Source organism: Diceros bicornis, chromosome 18, assembly GCF_020826845.1.
Source record: "Diceros bicornis minor isolate mBicDic1 chromosome 18, mDicBic1.mat.cur, whole genome shotgun sequence".
NCBI classification, from domain to species: Eukaryota; Metazoa; Chordata; class Mammalia; order Perissodactyla; family Rhinocerotidae; genus Diceros; species Diceros bicornis.
The window spans coordinates 46,194,749-46,216,547 of NC_080757.1; the positions used below are offsets into that span (position 1 = coordinate 46,194,749).

Below are 21,799 nucleotides of genomic sequence, written 5' to 3' on the forward strand. Positions count from 1 at the left end.
ACAAGAATTTTGAAAATGATGAAGCAGAAAGAAACTGAAAATGGGATTAAGGAAAATAATGATTTATTAAGGAAAAAAAGGCAGTAAAAATTATTTTTAATTATTTGATAAAATAGTGATAGATTCAGAGATCAACAAAAAAGATATTAATTGCTAAAATAAGAAAAAGAATGAATGTTTTAGTAGACTTAGGTAACACTGACCATAATTTAATTGCAGTCCAGATTAAAGCAATAGTTCCCCATTGGCAGATTTCGGATCTATCTAAGCCCTGCTTCAGAGCTACTGCACTTGATATTGAATATCACTGCTTTTCCTTAGTTCAGTTTGCCTATAAAGATTTGGATTTGTGAAGGAATGAACTATTCATTCAGCTCAGTATTCGCAGTATTTGTCTTTTTCTTCTGATGTCTTCTGTCCAAAATTGAGAAATGTACTCATTCCAAAATATATTTACTACATTTCTTGGTTTTGTGAAATAAAGCAATAGAACAATTGATGTTCATTTTCCTGGGAATTACTATGGTAAATTTAGTAAAACTTAAGTTCACACTAAACATTTATATTACAAGAGCTGCCAGCAGCTCTTCATAAAGTATAAGAAGTCATACGTGAAACTAAGGATGTGGCTAAAAGTACTTGCCAAAAGATTTTTTTAATACAAAGAAATTAAAATGGATTATGTAACTGCTGTTTAATTCAAATCTGTACTCAAAGTATAGCTCTCCCTTAGTTTAATCTTTAACAGATTTGTAGATGGATATAATATATGAAAAAGAAATACGCTAGGCTTTTTTCTCTCGTTTCTTCAAAACAGCTTTTTGCTTCACTCCATGTTGTGTATTTCTATACCGTTCTACCTATTAATGAAATATACATTCTCTTTTTATTAAAACGTATCAGACCATTTTAGTGTTGGCATATAGAACCATTTTAGTAAAAGAACCCTGCTAGAACCTTGCTTTAAAATTGTATAATTGTGCCATTAATATTGCCGTAATGGTAACCGAAAACTTCTGTCACTCATCCAGCTGTTAAGATTTCATTTGAATTTTGTTTTAATGTAAACAAAAGATTCTCATTGTCATTGATCTTCTTTTCATGTTACTCTTCAGTTTATCAGCTTAAAAAGTACCTTATCAGTATTTTTCTTATTAAAAAAATTACAAATTTGCGACTTTTGTTTGTTCTTTTGTTTCTTATTGTGGAAAATATTTGAAGTGCAGAGATGTATTAGTCTATGACATTCAGGGCACCTTTACTTCGCATTAGCAAGGCCTTTATTGCCCAAGTTTGATTACTGTTCTTTAAAGCCGTAAAAAACAGAGAGTTGAGGGAAAGTGACAAAGATGAATAAGGGATGAAAAATAAGCCTTTTAAGAAAGAATTAAATTATTTAGCTTTAAACGTAGAGAAGAGTACGATGAAAATAGCACTCAGCAGATGGAGAGAGGAAGACAGCTGGTTTCCAGGCCTGGCCCTACTTAAGTGAGTGATTCACTTTAGACAAGTCACTCCACTGTCTCCTAATCTGTAAAATGAGAGGATTTGACTAGATTGGGGTCAGGAAACTTTTTATTAAAAAGTTAGTATGTTAGGCTTTGCAGGCCATATGGCCTCTGTCACAACTACTCAACTCTGTTGTAAATGAATACTTAAATGAATTGGCAAGGCTGTGTTCCACTAAAACTTTATTTACAAAAATAGGCAGCAGACCACATTTCATCCACAGGCCTTGGTTTGCTGACCTTTGGACTAAGTGACCTTTAATATTCCTTTCACATCTGCATTCTGTGATATTGCTTTATTGTCAACATCACATATTGAAAGAGATTCCTGTTTAGTTATTTTCTATGCCATATCAGTCAGGAGCTAACCAGGAGAGAGAAACCACAGTTATTTTAACAGAAAATTTGATATATAAAGAATTGTTAACTAGGTTTTAAAGAACTGAAAGGGTAAAAAGAGAACACTGAGGTATCATGGACTTCACAACTGCAGGAAGCAGCTACCACCTCTGAGCCTGTGGGACAAGGAGAAGAGGTTGCGATTTACTGTCAAAGCTTGGAGGAAAGGCCCCGCAAAGCTGCAACTCAGATCTCTGTGAAGGGGGCCCTGCTCAGCTGATGGTAATATTTCTGAGCTCCAAGGAGGACTCTGTGGGGATGGGACCCCGGGGGTTTCCTTTTTTTTTTTTTTGGTAGCTACACACCTATGGGTAAAGAACCAAACAAAAGAAAATAGACTTTGGTTAAAGCAGGAGGGATTATATTAAACATAAGAAAGAACTAATTTATAGACCCACATTAGAATACCAGTGGGATTGGTGTAAGAGTCATTGTCTCAGTGTTTTTAAATAAAAGATTAGATAGTTATCTTTTCTGGATAGTTTTAATTTCAGAATGTGGAAATCAAGATTATCTTTTATTCCTCTGATACTCTCTTCCTCCCTCTGGTGTGTAATGTGGCACTTCCCTTTCTTGGTTTAAGTTCCCTAGACAAGCTTTCAAAGACCTTTATTTCCTTATAGAAACTGTATCTATAATTTGGATGCATTCTTTTTGTCTAGGTTTCCAATAGACCCAGGTAATAAAGACAGTTGCAATAATTGGAGGATATGGGGAACATACATCTCTTGCACTTGTTCTCTCTTATTCTTTTCTCTCTTCCTTTCCCTCTCTTCTGTGTTCTCCATCTTCTCTCTCTCTTTTTCAGCTCATAGAGCACTTCGTGACTTTCTTTGTGCCACTTACCATAATCCACCTTATTTTATTGTTGCTTGTGTCTTATCTTGGTTGGGGCTATGGCCAATACTTCATTGGAGCTCAGCAGCCAAGAAAGAATAATCTCAGTTTGCTTCCTCTCACCCACTCAACAGTCACCAGAGGTAAATGGCAACTAAGCCAGAGAGGGCACCAAGAGCAGTGCCCAGCACTTAGTTGGCTCTCAGTAAGTGTCATTGAATGACGAAACTAACCCTCAGCACAGGATCTTGCATAGTTGGCAACAAATTGAATTAATGGTTTAATTAATAATTTATAAGCTCTAACCATTTTCTGACAGAAGTATGGGTTTTTTTTTCTTTTTTGTTAAAAACTATTTTGTCTTCAGTGCTTCCTGATTCTTGATTTCTTCACTTTTTGGTTCATTGTGAGTGGACGCAACAGCTCTGAATATATAGCCATGCCAGTACCCATTTTTCCCCGTATCTTCTGCCATTTTCTCTCTCTATTTTGTGGCTGGGTTAGGGGTTAAAGGATTTATAGATGCTTGATTATGTTCAGAGAGCAATAAAATGTTGTTCGGAATTCATGGACTTTGGCAGTTCCCTAAATGCTGTTTGGCAATTCTCTGTCCATTGTCCCAGATGCCCACCTTTCCAATATATACATATACCCACACACATGAAAATTGTTTTCAGATTTCATTTTTTACCATAAAGGGAAATGTAGAAAATAGAGCTTTATGTTTTTCTTACAGCTCAATATAATTTGGAACAAATTTCTCCACTGATGATATTTATGTCTTGTTCTACGGATGGGATTTGTAACCCAAAAGAAGCAAAGACTAATATCTTTGTTGTTAGGTACTAATATGTTTGCCAACTTGTTGCTATACTCTCCATAAGCTCAGGTAGTTGATAGTGATGAAGGAGATGAAGACAACTTTTGACATGTTTTGCTGGCATATGTTCTAGACACAGATGAGGACTTTGAGTTCAAAAAACTCTTGTTAGATGTATCTGCTGGAGTAAGCTCTGATTCCAAAGTTTGAGAAATACAGACTAACTGAAAGCTTTCTAAACTTGCATATTCTGACTAAACTCTTCTGTCTTGTCAGCCACAAGCTCTGCCCATTTGGAGGACCTCGCTTACCTGGATGAACAGAGACATACACCTTTGAGAACTTCTCTTCGAATGCCAAGACAGAGCATGGGTGGTGCTCGCACACAACAGGATTTAAGAGGTTAGAACCACAGGAGGGCTTCTGGGAATGCTCAGGGGAAAATGGAAATGAGCAATAGGCAAAAAGTTCCTTTGTTTCCAATTTCCACACTTATTTAAGCCTCTCTTAAGAAGTGAGCTTGTAACAGTAGAAGAGAAAGATAAACACAAATATATTGTACTCATAGAAAGACATTGTAATTACCAAGAGTCAGAGGCATTGATTCCTTAAAATCTGAAAGAAAACAAGTGTAAAGGGTTGATGTGATGGGGGGAAGGTCCTGGATTTCAGAAGTGATTTTTGACCAACTTCAGCCCTAGCCATATTGCAGGTGAACTTGGTGCTGATAATCATGGTTTTGCTAGAGAATTTATTTCGTTTTCATTCCAGTGGCCATTTCTAGTAACATACAATACTTTTATTTTCTTGGAGTTTTAGACCGTGCTTCTAGTCCTGTCCTGGCAACATCTAAACAACTTATCCTTTATTATGTGGGAAAAATTTCTTTATACTCTGTGCGTGCTACATGCTTCTACAATCAGGAACCTGATCTTTTCAAAGATTTTCGTTTTGTTACAACCACAGTCTAGTTGAGAAGCCTGTTATTAGTATCTCTGCTTGTGCCTCTTATTTGCTCAAAATGAACCGAACTATCTGATAGCCTTAACAAGTGGTCTGCTGTTTCTAATAATCCATAGCTCCACTTCATCGAGTACATTTTTTATTTGATCTTAAAATTTTCATCTTTCCTTTTTCTCCTCCTCACCCCTTGTCCTTTGACCTGCTCTAACCTGTATAGCACCACATGCATAATTCACACAAGAAGGGATTCATACATGCCTGCTGTCCGTTCTGGAAGTCATTATGCTGACAGTTTTTCAATGATGGCTAGGCAACTAGGAGCATAAAATAATTGATTGTTTTGCTACAATTACCATACCTACCATCAACAATAGTGAGTTGATGGCCTCAGTCATAGTTTTAGTTCCTAATCCTATCCATCCTGCTTGCCATTTCTTCAGTTAGCCACATACTAGTTGCTTAGTATATGCGATTGTGTAGTTCCAGCCCAGAAAGTGGAATTATGTCAAGGAATACTTTAGTGCTAGTAGATTGATTATATGCAAAGCCTGAATAAATTTAGTCAAAAGACCAAATAAATGATTTGTGCTGAGACCAGAATGCATAGCCATAATGAAGAAGATTGGACACAACTACTGATATATGTAGACCTTCGGATTTGGTTGAAAATCTGCCATATTGGCATCACCTTGCATCTCATTATGGAAAAACATACATGACATTGTTGATTTTATTTTCTGCTTTGCTAGTCATTGAATAATGAATTTTATACTACATAGAAAACAAAATTAATTGACAGATTGCAGCTGTGTATTTTGAGAATCCTTCACATTGGGTTCTGTTGATACTGGATTGCACACGTCTGCTTCTAGTGTCTAAAGATTTAGTAAGATCTTTAAAAAATGCATTCTAATGAGCTTGATGTTTATATACAGATATCAGTTGTATCTAGAATACAGCAAAAATCTTTTCCATTGCATTGAGCTTCAGCTTTAATAGTCAGTAAAACCCAAGTACGTCCAAAGATCTTTCCAAAGCATACCTAAATCTTTAGGAAGCTGTCTGCCTGAATAATGCATTCCTAACAAAACTAATTTCATATCCCTTGCAGATAGTGTCTCAACTTATTGGTTACATTAATATTTAAAGATGGAGTTTTTCCATTGATAAAGGTGCTATGATCTTAGTGTTTCAGTTCCTTAAAGTTGTCTTTTCTTTCAAGAGCTCTTCTTTTTTAGCAGTCTAAATGGTTAGAACATGCCATCCAGATGAGTGCATTAATCCATAAGAGACTGGGTGTTTACTAAGCAGTGTTTTGACTTCTAAAATTAGCATACTTCAATTTATCTTCAGTAATCTTCAGTTAATTCAATAATCTTCCCTCAAAAAGTAACATGTTATCTTGATTACTGTTTACAAATGAACTCTATGGCTTATGATATAGCTTAAAACACATTAACAAGAAAGAAAAGCAAACTTAGACAGACTTTCCTTCTGTTTCTATGAACCTGCTTGGCAAGCCTTTATACTTTGTGATTATTATATCCAAAACATTGCACTTTATTGTAGAACCAGAATATTTTTAAAAAACATGTCACATCATGCTTTCTAATTTTATTTAAAGGAACATACAAGTTGCAGTCACATTTCAGTTTTATATCTTTTTCTTCTTCTGGTTGTGGTTGAAGTAAAACAAGTTTACCTTAAAAAAGTAATAAAGTGATTGAAAACATTTTTTAGTATACATTAAGAGATATCTTTCTACATTAGAGGTATATCTTTCTATATTTTAAAATATTACTCAAACAAGTCCTGTGAAATAGTTTTTTAATCATAATTTTGGTGTTAAATGATCCTGGATCTTCAGAGAAGGTCGTTATGGTCATGTACTCTGTAGTGTATCCAGTGTATCTAAATTTACTGACTGATTCCAAGTATAGCGATTATCTGAAGTAATATCCCTTGAATATACGTCTGAAGAGGTGGCTGGCATTTATTGGGCACTACATACAGGCAGTCTTGCACTATTCTGTTTAGACCAGTGGTTCTCAAACTTTTTTGTCCCAAGACCCCTTTATACACTTAAAAAATTATTGAGGACCCTAAAAACCTTGTATTTATATGAGTTATAGCTATTGATATTTACCCTATTAGGAAATAAAACTGAGAAATTGCTAAAATATCTGTTCATTTTTTAAAAACCATAGTAGATCCATTATGTGTTAACATCATATAAGCTCTGAAAAATTCCACTTTATACTTGTGAGAGAATGAGTGTGGAAAAAGACAACCTCTTAGTATTATGAAAATAGTTTTGACTTTGTGGACCCCCTGAAAGTATCTTGAGAACCCCCACTGGTTGCCAGATCACACTTTAAGAACCACTGGTTTAGAGGATACTATTGTAATTGAAGGTGTTTTATGCCATTACATCTGCTTACAGAAATGTAAAAAAGTGTAGTTTGAGAATTGGTTAGAAGTTGTCCTTGAACATGGTTTAAGAGTACAGGCATAGTTTATTTAACAGTTACCTTAATAGTAACTTCAACTGTTTGATCATAATGGTAGTCTTATGACTGTTGAAGCAGAAGTTGCTGGGGTAACATCTGAGCTAGAATTTGGATCTTCAAGTGGGATATTAACATTAACACTTGCTTCCTTAGTAAAAAGTCTTTTTTTGTTGTTTTTTTTTTTTTTTTTACTTTTCAAGACAGCTGTTTTGAACAACTGTTCTACCAAAATTGATGTTTCCAGAGACCCAGCCCAACAATGGGGAGACGGTCACATAAGTGCACTGACCAGGATCCCATTGCAGCATGTTAGTAGATTCCTAGCTGTCAACCATCCAAGAGCTTGAGCTCTAATGATAAAATAGTTATAGAAGATTGTGTACTAGTGCAGAGCATAGAGCTAGCTAACCTACCACAAGTGCCTTTTCTAGTCCGAAAGCCTTATGTCCTTGACAGATATTAATTTTAAACCTTATTAAAGTTTCTAACTCAAGTTTTTAGAATTATTTTGGGATCCATTTTTTAAAATTTAATCACCATTGTGTTAATGTCGAGTTATGCTAGAAATTATCCACTTGAAACCTGTCACTCTTCCTGAACATCTTAATGGAATCTCTTATTCATCAGAGAAAGACAGAAACTAAGTTTGCTGCCTAGTAAAAGGAAAGAGGTTGTTGGTTTTTATGGATAAATGTAATAAATCTTATGATGGAATATATAAAGGGAACCAGGAGGAGTTAAAATACACAAAGCAAATCATAACATGACTTCGAATAGTAGCTACTTGGGGTGAGTTAACAACAAATTATTAAATAAGACTAACCTGCCTGGTGTTAAATTGTAATCACACTGTTCTGCTTAAAGAGATTACACATTCCTAATTAAAACTTATTTCTCAATATATGTTGGTTTCCTTAGGACTTTTACTAAATCCCATTGTATAGATGGCCATTCACAGGCTTTGGGTTTAGTTAATAGCTGCTTTAGTAGATGCTAGGTTGGGGGGGTGTATGTGCCAATGATAGTTTGACTCATTGGCAGAATTTATATGAAATTGACCCTGCCACAGTTAACTTGGCTTTGTCAAAGCATAGAATTGAATTTTTATCAAATAAAATCAGTGCTTCACACCATTATGAGTCCCTTACTTTTCCAAAACAATGAATCCTTTATGGAGATGACTAAGATGCGTGTCATGAAGCTAATACTCTTTCATTAGCCCACTGAGTCACACATCCCTGAGGTTCCTTAGTCATCTTGATCATTGCCTGGCTGGCTCTCACATTTACAAGAGAATATTTCCATTGGTCTCTTCTATGTCATTGTTCATTGTTTTATTTTTACAAGATTAAATTTCTTTCTTTTTAGGTAAATTCAAAATCCAGAAATAAGGTTGCATGCACATAACTGCCTATGTATAAATATTAGGCAGGAGATTGTGAACTTTAGTTTTTGTATGAGGTTGCTCTCCTCACCCCCAGCCAGCTCTTTTGCAAAGTACCCTAATATTTGAAATGCAGTACTCAAACTGGATGTCTTTGAATGTGTGCGAGAAACTAGCTTATGCTTTTTGGAATAGTCTGGCTGTGACTTTTTTAGGCAGATCACTACTTGTTAAAGTAGTTCCAGATAGGTGCACAGATCTAGTTTTTATATAAGCAGGATTATTTGATAAATTCCATCTTAAAGTTTGAAAACCCAAACAGTAGCTAATATACAACAAAGTTCCCCCCACAAGACCTGCAAGGGAGAAATAACCTTTGCGAAAGAGAAGAGTCTATAAACCACATAATCTTCTAACAGGCACGTATTGACCTCTTGCATTAAATAACACACTAGGCTGTGGAGTAACATGGAGTAACATGAAACAAGGTCTAATCATGATAGCTAGTTCTGCAAGAATAAATCACTGAAAATATATACATATATATTTTTTTTATTATTTTTTCTTTCTTTTTGGTGAGGAAGATTGGCCCTGAGGTAACATCTGTATCCATCTTCCTCTATTTTGTATGTGGGTCGTCACCACAGCATGGCTTGATAAGTGGTGTAGGTCCATACCCAGGATGCGAACCCTCGAACCCCAGGCCACTGAAGTGGAGCACCCCGAACTTAGCCACAACACCACTGGGCCGGCCCCTGAAAATATTTTTAAATGGTTTAAGTGCAATAAAGAAAAATAACTAACCATTAAGCCATTTTGATATTTTGATCTAAATTAGATTTAAAGAATCAGCTTCCCAGTTAATCTTTCTGTCATTATTTTCTCTAAAAGGAACTAAACCGTATTAAAGTAACCACAATGCCAATAAATTTACTTAGGTAACACTTTGCAAACATTTTTTGATTCAGCAAAATGATCTAAGCTTTCCAATTTTGTAGTATATAAAAGATTTTTTTTAATGGAATAACTTCCCCAGATACTAATAAAATACAGAACTGGAGAATTTCGTAAATAAGGCTATAGGTATTTCATCGCTGAAAGTTCACTTAAAAATGTTTGATCTTAAATTTCAAATAATTAGCCAGTTTTGATGCTCCAATAAAAATAAATCTTATGTCTCACCTTCAAGGTCAACAATCTAATAGCACAAAACTATGTTGACATAGTTACATAATTTTATCAAATGTTTCACATTTTAAAAACTTGACTGTTTTTATATTTTCCTACATTTTGAGGTATTAAATGCAAGGAAACATAAAAAGTGGCAACATTTGAGAGAGTTGGGTTTTCCCTATTTCTTTTACTGTTTTCTAAAGATCTCTGTGCCCTTCCTGAAAATTTCACTCAGCAATGACTCCAGATTTTTCTCAACAAATATTTTCCTATGTCACCAGTGTTAGAAAGCTGAAATTTAATATACAAGTTATTCAAAGACTCAGAAGTATTATTTTCCAGAGTAAAATAAGCCTTATCTCCTTTTTTATCCCCACATTAATAAAATACAATGGACTTCTTAAAACACTAAGACAGATGTTGAGAATGGCACACTTTTAAACAGGTATAAAAATGATAGCTTACATTTATTAGAGTTCTTATTCTTTTTTTTTTTTTAACTACTTCTTTATTTATTTATTTATTTTTTGGCTGGGAAAGATTCACCCTGAGCTAGTATGTGTTACCAATCTTCCTCTCTCTTTTCTTTTTTTTTTCTCCCCAAAGCCCCAGTACATAGCTGTAGGTCCTTCTAGTTCTTCTACGTGAGCCACCGCCACAGCATGGCTACTGACAGGCGAATGGTATGGTTTCACGCCTAGGAACTGAACCCGGGCCGCCAAAACGGAGCGCACTTAACTTTAACCACTAGGCCACCAGGCTGGCTCTGGAGTTCTTATTCTTTATAGGCACAGTGCTAATAGGTTTAAACATGTTCTTATTTAAGCCTCACAACTCTTTGATGTAAGTAGCGTTAGTAAGGAAACTGGGACTTCAAGAAGTTAAATAACTTGCTTAAGGTTGCATGTCTAGTAAGGCAGTGCCAGGATTCGTTCCATATCTGGCGGACTCCAGAGCCTGTGCTCTTAACCACCATGCTATACAATGTCACAGATAATATAATATAAAAAGCGATATTGTAATATAATAGTAACAAGGCTTATTGTAAATATTCAGTCCTCTGAGGTGTTAGGGGTGGGAAATAGAGCTGCATATAGACACTAATTGCCAGATGGCTGTCCTTTCAGGAGGGCCTATGATCAGAGATGTCACCACCATGATTCATTAGCTCAAACCAGCTCCTACTTACTTATTTCTATTACTAGTACCTCAATTTTCCTCTCACTCAGGCTTTAAATCCTGAAGTCAGCTTTGAATCACCATTTTCATTATCTCCTATATCCGGTCAGTTACAATGCTCTGAGGATTCTACTCTCACAGAATTTCTCACATTCTTCCCATGTTCTCCATTCTCAATACAGCTAATTAGCTTATCTCCCTCCTCTAGTCTTTCCATATTCTAATCAAGCTAATGCCTGGCTGCGAAATTCATCTTTCCAAAATGCAGCTCAGATAATGTCATTTCTCTGTCTTACAGTTATCATTGCCATCATCCTTGTCTATTACAGAAACTATCAAAATAAAAAAACAGTTTTGGAGAAGACAGGTTTGTGGTTTATCACCTTTAAAATTAACTCTGTTGAAATGAAAACTATAAGATGTTATTGAAAGAAATCGATAATGACTTAAAGAAATGGAAAGATATCCATGCACATGGATTGGAAGAATAAGCATAGTTAAAATGTCCATGCTACCTAAAGCAATCTACAGATTCAGTGCAATCCCAATCAGAATCTCAATGACATTCTTCACTGAAATAGAACAAAGAATACTAAAATTCATATGGGGCAACAAAAGACCCCGAATAGCTAAAGCAATCCTGAGAAAAAAGAACAAAGCTGGAGGCATCACAATCCCTGACGTCAAAATATGCTACAAAGCTATAATAATCAAAACAGCATGGTACTGGTACAAAAACAGACATACAGATCAATGGAACAGAATTGAAAGTCCAGAAATAAAACCACACATATATGGACAGCTAATCTTCAACAAAGGAGCTAACAACATACAGTGGAGAAAGGAAAGTCTCTTCAATAGATGGTGCTGGGGAAACTGGACAGCCACATGCAAAGAATGAAAGTAGACCATTATCTTTCGCCATACACAAAAATTAACTCAAAATGGATCAAAGAATTGGAGGTAAGACCCGAAACTGTAAAACTCCTAGAAGAAAATATAGGCAGAACACTCTTTGACATCGATCATAGAGAGATCTTTTCGAATTCCATGTCTACTTGGATAAGGGAAACAAGAGAAAATAAACAAGTGGGACTTCATCAGACTAAAGAGCTTCTACAAGGGCAAAGGAAACCAGGATCAAAATGAAAAGAAGCCACCAGCTGGGAGAAGATATTTGCAAATCATATATCTGACAAGGGGTTAATCTCCATAATATATAAAGAACTCACACAACTGAACAACAAAAAAACAAATAACCCTGTCAAAAAATGGGCAGAGGATATGGACAGACATTTTTCCAAGGAAGATATACAGATGGCCAATGGGCATATGAAAAGATGTTCAGCATCACTAATCATCAGGGCAATGCAAATCAAAACTACACTAAGATATCACCTTACACCCTTGAGAATGGCTATAATCACCAAGACAAAAAAGAACCAATGTTGGAGAGGATGTGGGGAAAAGGGAACCCTCATTTACTGCTGGTGGGAATGCAAACTGGTGCAGCCTCAATGGAAAACACTACGGAGATTCCCCAAAAAATTAAAAATAGAAATACCTATGATGCAGCTATCGTAATTCTGGGTATTTATGCAAAGAACATGAAAGCAACAATCCAAAGAGGTTTGTCCACTTCTGTGTTCATTGCAGCATTATTCACTATAGCCAAGAAGTGGAAGCAACCCAAGTTTCCATCAACAGATGATTGGATAAAGAAGATGTGGTATATATATACAATGGAATACTACTCAGCCGTAGAAAAAGACAAAATCGTCCCATTTGTAACAACATGGATGGACCTGGAGGGTATTATGTTAAGTGAAATAAGCCAGACAGAGAAAGACAAACACCCCATGACTTCACTCATATGTGGAATATAAACTAACATGGACGGAGAGAACAATTTGGTGGTTACCACAGAGCAGGGAGTTGGGGGGTGGGCACAAAGGGTGAAGGGGCACATTTATATGGTGACTAACAAATAATAATGTACAACTGGAATCTCAAAATGTTATAAACTATTATGACGTCGATACAAAAAATTATTTAAAAAATGAACTCTGATGATACTTAAGAAAAGCCGAAGAATTGTTTTTAATTGGACACTGCCAGAGGGACTGTGAAATAGAACATGTGATGGACAAGAAGTAAAGGAGCATATATACCAAGATAATGTGTGAGAAAATGACAATACTTAATGAATTTTATCAGTTCATTCAAAAACAGACTAAAATCACTTCTGTGCCAGTTGAGAGTTAACACAATAAAATGTATAGTAAGACACTTTTCCATATGGAGTCACTGACAGCGACTAAGTGTTTTTAGCCATGTTAACTGGACCATAACAGGAGAGACAAGTAGAATAATTAAGAAAGAAGAAATAGAAAAATAAACATATTTTAAATCACGTTTAAGATAAGGGAGAAAAGTTGAATTCTAATGTCAAAGATATCTAGAACCCATAAGTAAAAGAGTTATAATTGAAAGAAATTACTTTGACATCTGTATTTTAAAGTACTTAAAAAGAAATAGAGGGCTAGCCCCAGCGGCCTAATGGTGAAGCTCGGCACGCTCTGCTTCAGTGTCCCGGATTCAGTTCCCAGGCGTGGACCTACACCACTCGTCAGTCGCCATGTTGTGGTGGTGGCTCACATACAAAATAGAGGAAGATTAGCAACAGATGTTAGCTCAGGGTGAATCTTCCTCAGGAAAAAAAAAATAGAGTAAAAAGGCAGCCTATAGGATGAGAGAAAATATTTACAAACCATATAACTGATTAGGGGTTAATACCCAAAATATATAAGGAACTCCTGAAACTCAATAGCAAAAAAACAAATAACCCGATTAGAAACTGGGCAAAGGACTTGAATAGACATTTCTCCAAAGAAAACATACAAATGACCAACAAATATATGAAAAGATGCTCAACCTCACTAATCGTCAGGGAAATGTAAATGAAAACCACAATGAGATATCACCTCACACCTGTTAGAATGGCCATTATCAAAAAAAAAAAAAAAAACAGAAAATAACAAGTGTTGACAAAGATATGGAGAAATTGGAACCCTTGTGCACCGTTGTTAGGAATGTAAAATGGTGCAACTGCTGTAGAAAACAGTATGGTGTTTCCTCAAAAAATTAAAAATAAAACTACCATATATTTCAGCAATCCAACATAGATATTTATACAAAAGAATTGAAATCAGGATCTCAAAGAGACATTTACACTCTCATGTTCACTGCAGCATTATTCACAATAGTGAAGAGGTGGAAGCAACAACCTAAATGTCCATCAGTGGATGAATGGATAAAGAAAATGTGGCATGTACATATAAAAAAGAAGGAAATAGTGTCATATGCTACAACATGTATGAACCTTGAGGACATTATGCTAAATGAAATAAGCCAGTCACAGGACAAATAGTGCACAACTCCACTTATATAAGGTATCTAAAGTAGTCACACTCATCAAAGCACAAAGTAGAATGGTGGTTGCCAGGGCCTGCAGGGAGAGGAGAATGGGGAGTTGCTATTCAATGGCTATAAAATGCAAGATGAATAAGTTTTAGATATCTGCTTTATAACATTGTGTTTATAATTGATCTCTCCTGTGTTCATTTGCCATCAGTTATCTTCTTTGGTGAAGTGTGTGTTCATATATTCTGTCCACTTTTTTATTGGGTTGTTTCTTATTACTGAGTTTTGATAGTTTGTTTTATAGTTGGGATACAAGTCCTTTATCAGATCTGTGCTTTGGAAATATTTTTTCCCAGTTTATGGCTTGTTTTTTTCATTCTCTTAACAGTATCTTTTGAAGAACAGAAATTTTTAGAAGTCAAATTTATGAATTTTTCTTTGCTAGGTCGTTCTTTTGGTGTTGTATCTAAGATTTCTTTGACTAATCAAAGGTCACAAATATTTTCTCCTAGAAGTTTTACAGTTTTAGATTTTACATTTAGGTCTATGATTGATTTTGAGTTAATTTTGTATATGGTGCATGATGTGTATCAAAGTGGGGGTTTTTTGGCATATAAATATACAGTTGTTCCAACACCATTTGTTGTAAAGACTTTTCTTCCTCTACTGAATTCCTTTTGCAGCTTTGTCAAAAATCAGTCATCTGTATATGTATGGATCTGTTTCTGTTCCATTCTATTTGTCTATCTTGATGCTAATACCACACCTTCTTGATTACTATAGCTTTATAATAAATCTTGAAATCAGGTATTGTTAATCCTCCAATGTTGTTGTTCTTTTTAAGAATTGTTTTGGCTGTTCTAGGTTCTTTGTATTTCCATGTGAAACCTTGTAAAATTCTACAAAGCCTGCTAGAATTTTGATGGGAATTGCATTGGATCTATAAATCAATTTGGGGAAAATTGACTTCTTCCAATATCAATATTGAATCTTCCAATCCATAAAGTTAATATATCTCTCCATTCATTTAGGTCTTCCTTAATTTCTCTCAGCAATGTTTTGTAGTTTTCAGTGTACAGATGTTGAAAATATTTTTTCATATTTATCCTTCAGTATTTCATATTTCTTATTCCATTATATAGTATTGTTTTCATCTGAATTTCTAATTGTCCATTACTAGTATATTTAGACTATTTGCATTTATTTAATTTTTTTATATGAGTAGGTTTAAATCTATCATTATGGTATTTGTTTTCTATTTTTCCTATATATTCCTTTTTCTCTTTTCCCACTTTTTCCTATTTTTCTCCCATTTTTTGGATTATTTTTATGAGTCTATATTATGTCCTTAGTTAATTAGCTCTACTCTTTGTTTTGTTTCTCTGTGTGGTTACTTTATTATTTTTAGTATATAGCTTTAATTTATCACAGTGTACCCTCAAGTGATATTATACCATTTCATGTATACTTTACAGTACTTGTGTCAGGAGTGCCCCTCAGGTTCAGTGATTCACTAGAAGGATTCATAGTACTCAGCGTTAGTCATTTGCGTAGCTATGCTTTATTACAGTGAAAGAATACAAAACGAAATCAGCAAAAGGAAAAGGCACATGGGACAAAGTTTGTAGGAAACCAGACACAAGCTTTCAAGCATCCTCTCTTGATAAAGTCACACAGCATGCACGTAATTCCTCCAGCAATGAGTTGTGACAACATGTGTGAAATATTGTCTGCTAGAAAAGCTCTTCAGAGATTCAATGCACAACATTTTTACTGGGGTGTGGTCACATAGATCTCCTTGCCTAAAACATACCAAAAATCCAGACTCACAGAAGAAAAGCAAGTGTTCAGCATAAACTGTACTGTTTGTACATGCTCTTACTAGTTCTAGAAATGGTGGGAATTCTCTCAAAATCTGTGTTCCCAGACGTCAGGCCAGCCTTGCAACCAGGCTTTCTTAGGGTAGCAGTCTCAGACCTATTATGTTAACTCTTTTCTACATCATAGTATATTTCCATTTCTCTCTTCCCAGCCTTTATATAATTGTTGTCAGACATTTTACTTATGTGAATGTTCTGAATCCCACGATATGAAAGTCAGTTTTATGACTTTTATTTTTAAACTTTTAAACAGTTTTAAACTTTTAAAGAGTTTTAAAAATTAAGAAAAAATCTTATTGGGCCAGCCCCGTGGCTCAGCGGTTAAGTGCGCGTGCTCCGCTGCTGACGGCCCAGGTTCGGATCCCGGGCATGCACCGACGTACTGCTTCTCTGGCCCTGCTGAGGCTGCGTCCCACATACAGCAACTAGAAGGATGTGCACCTGTGACATATAACTATCTACTGGGGCTTTGGGCGAAAAAATAAATAAATAAATAAAATTATAATTGATGTTATTAAAAAAAAAAGAAAAGAAAAAATCTTATATATTAATCCATGTAGTTACCATTTCTGTTGCTCTTCGTTTCTTTGTGTTAATCTATATTTCTGTCTGGTGTCATTTTTCTTCTGCCTGAAGGACTTCTTTTAACATTTCTTGTATTGTATTTCTGCTGGTGATTCCATTTTTTAAGCTATCTGAAAAAGTCTTTATTTCACCATTATTTTTTAAAGATATTTTCACTGGGTACAGAATTCTAGGTTGACAGGTTTTTTTAACCACTGACTTTGAGCAATTTGATTCTGATGTGCCTTGATGTCGTTTTCTTCATATTTCTTGTGCTTTCATTGAGCTTCTTGGATCAGTAAGTTTATAGTTTTCATCAAATTTGGAAATTTCGTAGCCATTATTTCTTTAAATGTATCTTTTGTCCCTCCACTTTCAGGCACTCCACTTACACCTATATTTGGCCACTTGGAGTTGTCCCACAGTTCACTGATGCTGTTTTTATTTTAGAGGATTCTTTTTTTTCTGTGTGTTTCATTTTGGATAGTTTTTGTTCCTGTGTCTTCAAGGTCACTCATATTTTCTTCTGTAATGTTAAATCTGTCAATAATCCCATCTAGTGTGTTTTTAATTTCTGATGTTGTAGGTTTTTTTTTAAGAGTTTGATTTGGGTTGGGTTTTTTTTGAAGATTAGCCCTGAGCTAACATCTGTTGCCAATCCTCCTCTTTTTTGCTGAGGAAGATTGGCCCTGGGCTAGCATCCATGCCCATCTTTCTCTACTTTATATGGGATGCTGCCACAGCATGGGTTTCATAAGCGGTGCTTAGGTCCGCACCCGGGATCCAAACCTGCGAACCCCGAACCCCGGCCGCTGAAGCATAGTGTGCAAACTTAACCGCTATGCCACCAGGCTGGCCCCCTGATTTGAGTCTTTTATATCTTCCATGTCCCTACCTTTTGAACATGTAGAATATAGTTATAATAACTATTTTAATATCTTTCTCTTCTAATTCTAACATCTGTGCTAGTTCTGGGTCAGTTTCAATTGATTTATTTTTCTCCTAATTATGGTCCATATTTTCCTGCTTTTTTGCCTGCCTGATAATCTTTGTTTGGATGCCAGACATTGTTAATTTTACCTTATTCAGTGTTGGATATTTTTGTATTCTTATAAATATTCAACTTTTTTCTGGAATGTGATTAAGTTATTTGGAAATGGTATGATCACTTTTGAGTCATCCTTTAAGATTTGTTGGGTAGCACCTGAACAATATTTATTACACACTCCATTATTCTATACTGCTGAGACAAGACTTTTCTGAATATTCTACCCACTGTACCAATTGTGAGGTTTTCATTCGGGCTGGTAGGAATGGGCACTATTCCTGGCCCTATGTGAATAGCAAGCACTCTTCTCTCTAATTCTCTTTGATAGGTCTTTCTCCGGTCTTGGATAGTTTCCTCCCATACATGTGCCAGTCAGTACTCTGCTGGTTACTCAAGGGTTACTCTCCACAGATCTCCAGTATTATTTCTGTACAGCTGTCTCCTTCCCAGTACTCTGTCCTTTGAACAGTCACTGTCTTAGTCTCCCTGGATTCTCAGCTCCATCTACTCAATTAAGGGAGTCTGCCAGAATCTGATTGGGTTTTCCCTCCCTGCGTCGTGGCCTGAAAATTCTGTCAACTCAGTAAGTGGGCATAGGGTTTGCCTCATTTGTTTTCCATCTCTCAGGGATCACAATTTTTCATTGCCTATGTCTAGTGTCTTGAAAACTATTGTTTCATATATTTTGTGTAGAGGTTTGTTTGTTTGGGGGTTGTTTTGGGGGAGGTAAAACTAGTCTTTGTTATTCCATCTTGGCCAGAAGTGAAAATTCATGTTAAATTTTTAAAAAGAAAGTTATAGATGAAGTAGACCAGAGCATAAACCCATCTCATTAGAAAATGACTTGCTTGGGGCCGGCCTGGTGGCATAGTGCTTAAGTTCATGCTCTCTGCTTTGGCAGCCCTGGGTTCGCAGGTTCAAATCCCGGGTGTGGACTGATGCACTGCTCACCAAGCCATGCTGTGGCAGGCGTCCACATACAAAATAGAGGAAGATGGGCACAGATGTTAGCTCAGAGCCAATTTTCCTCAGCAAAAAGAGGAAGATTGGCAACAGATGTTAGCTCAGGTCTGATCTTCCTCACCAAAGAAAAAAAGAAAGAAAGAAAATGACTTGCTTGGTAGTTAGAATTGGGTTTTCTGTAAACTAAAATACATACTCTACCTATAATAATGAAAAATTAAGTATGTTCATTATTTGCACAACAATAAATCTCACACGTAGCATTAGCAAGATCTTAGTTTCTAAATGGATGTGTTTGGATCTGGCCTTCTCAGTCACTTTTTTAAAAGAAAGGAAAAATAGTCTTTGAAAAAATATATCCTGTCCTTTCTGGACACTAACTCTAAAGCACATTTTCTCCCTTCCCCCTGCTTCCTGTAGGAATACTATTCTTTGATTGTCAGTGTCTTGGCCAGCATCCAGGCTTTGCCTATGATATGCACAGAGCTTGGAAAATAACAGTTTCTTCCCTGCCCTATTATTTAATGGCCCTCTTGTTTATGACAGTAGCCTTTAAACAGAAATGTATCCCTGAAAGTGGCGAACAAATGTTTCATTTCTTTTTATTGTTATGGTACAGAGCAGTGATTTTCAAAGACCTGGGTTTGCATCCTATAACTGTCTTCCTCTAGCCTTCCTGGTCTACCAAAACCAAGTCTATACACATTTCTCTGCAGTTGAGAATGGAAAATTCATATTCACTGTTTTCATTCTTGAATTCATTTATTGAATGTTATTGAATGTACATACCCTATGACAAGAACTTTACTAGTAATAAGGACTTAACTAGGTTGGGTGATTGTGGTAGGGTAAGTTGATGAGATAATGAGGGTAAAAGTGTAGGGGTTGACATGATCATGTCAGCTATATATATCTGGTGGCTGTATTCAGAAGGGATATGTGGGATGCAAGGTTATTCATTAAAAGCTCATTTAAGTACATAGTAAAAGCAAGACATGTTGAGAACCTAAACTATATGGCTATCATTCATTGAGGTTCTGAGCTAAGAATTTTATGTACATTTTCTCATTTAACCTTACGAGGTAGATGTTCTTATTATCCTCATTTTATAGGTGACAAAACAGGTTGAGCATGATTCAGCAGCTCCTCCAAGTTTATATCACTATAAGTAGCAGTGGAATGGGAAAAGAAAAAAAGGAGTTATATCTGAGAGGTATTTCTCAAGAATAATTGATAGGACCTGTGACAAATTAGATGTAAAGGTTAAGGAAGAAGAAATCCTGGTGAGTCCCAAGTTTCTGTCTTGGAAGACCAGGCAGATGGTGATATTTCATTAACTGACATAACAAATGGAAGAGAAAGAATAGATTAAGGTGAGTGAGAAAATAACTTCAGTTTTAAACATTTTAAGTTTGAGATTTCTATTGGGATTCCAAATAGATAACTCTTCTAAGTTGTTGGAAATGTTGTACAGGAATTTAGGAATGAGGTCTGGAATGGAAATATAAACCATCACCACTTAGATAGTTGTGAAAGCCATTAATCTATTCCTTTGAAATTACTGAGGGGGCTCATGAAGAAGAAAAAAACAATAAAATTTAGTACCTGGGATTGGCAATATTTTAGGGATGGGCAGCAGGGGAGGAATCCTTAAAGATATATCAGGAGGAGAGGGCAAAAACAGAACTAGAAGAAAGTGTTGTCATGTTAAACCCAAGAAGGGAATGTATTTCAAAAAGTGGGGGTTAGTTAAAAGGGTTAAATACTGAGGAGTGGTTAAGAAGCATAAAGACTTAACAGCTAGAAAGTCTTTAGTGATTGTAACCAAAACAATATCAGCAGAGTAATATGGGAGGAAACCAGTCTAGAATGAGTTATTGCTATGGGGAGGTGAAGACAGCAAGCGTGGCTATTTCAAAATGTCAGGTAGTGAAAGGAAGAAAGGAGATAAGTCAGAAGCCTCAAAGGGAAGAGGGCTCAAAGAGAGTCAGTATGTTCTCAATATCCTTTTTTGTTAGGTTTTGACTTAAATAAATGTGTGCTGGAGGTGGGTGATTATGGTTGCACTGGATGTCGTTTTTGGCTTAATGATGTGGATAGTGGTAGCAGCTAACACAGTTAACAACCAGACACCATCCTAGGCACATTACATGTATTAACTCATTTAATCCTCACAGTATCATTGTTATCCCTGTTTTAAAGTGGAGGAAAACAAGATATGTAGAGCATAAGTAACTATCCTAATGTCACACAGCTAGTAAGTAATAGAGAGAGGGTGTAAATGGAGGCATCCTGGCTCTGAGTCCACAGTTTTACCTACTCTACTGTATGTTTCCCTGCTGACCCAAAAAGTTATTCTGCTTTATTTAATCTTTTTTTTTAATAGAAGTTACCTGGAATGAACATTTCTCAGACTATTATCTTTAGATTGTCTTTTAGGACCTGCTTCAAATTGCTTTACATTCTTCAAAAACTCATTTCCTGAGACAGGAATAGCTGCCCACTGTAGTCCTTTTACTGTGCACCAAGAATTAAACAACAGACCTTAAACAGATTTGACTTTTGATTATGGGAGAGTGAGCCTTCTAGGAACTCAGTAGACAAATGAGCCCCTGCCATGATTTAATAATTCTTTTCTTTTTTTTTTTGTGAGGAAGATCAGCCCTGAGCTAACATCCTTGCCAATCCTCCTCTTTTTGCTGAGGAAGACTGGCCCTGGGCTAACATCCATGCCGATCTTCCTCCATTTTATGTGGGACGCCACCAAGCATGGCCTGGCAAGCGGTGCATCGGTGCGCGCCTGGGATCCGAACTTGGGCCACCAGCAGTGGAGCGCACACACTTAACCGCTACATCACAGGGCCAGCCCCTAATAAGTATTTCTTAAGAAAAAATGTGCTTTTTGACTTATGTTTGGTGCTAATGTGATACCAGGCTGTGTCTGAAGCACATGTGGTTTTCCTCTGCTCTGTGTAGAGAATAGAATGCCTGGCATGAACCCTAAGAATAAGCCTGAAAATATCTTTTGTTCTAAGGAACAGAGGTGCTTCCAGGCTAGACTTTACAGTCGTTATGGAAGAATGTGAGGAAATACAACTCTCCTCCTGTTTGCACCAGCCCTTGGCTGTGTTACACACACCCTTTCTTC

At 36.0% G+C, this 21,799-nt stretch overlaps 1 protein-coding gene across 7 annotated transcripts in view; it reads left to right on the top strand.

Moving 5' to 3' along the window:
- The window catches only part of TANC2 (tetratricopeptide repeat, ankyrin repeat and coiled-coil containing 2), a 401,816-nt gene that overhangs the window by 276,683 nt on the left and 103,334 nt on the right, over positions 1–21,799 (top strand). For all 7 annotated transcript variants that reach the window (XM_058561308.1, XM_058561312.1, XM_058561306.1 and 4 more), the window contains one exon: positions 3,841–3,966. In XM_058561308.1, the coding sequence (XP_058417291.1) occupies positions 3,841–3,966 (126 nt within the window). The remainder of the gene's footprint in view (positions 1–3,840; positions 3,967–21,799) is intronic.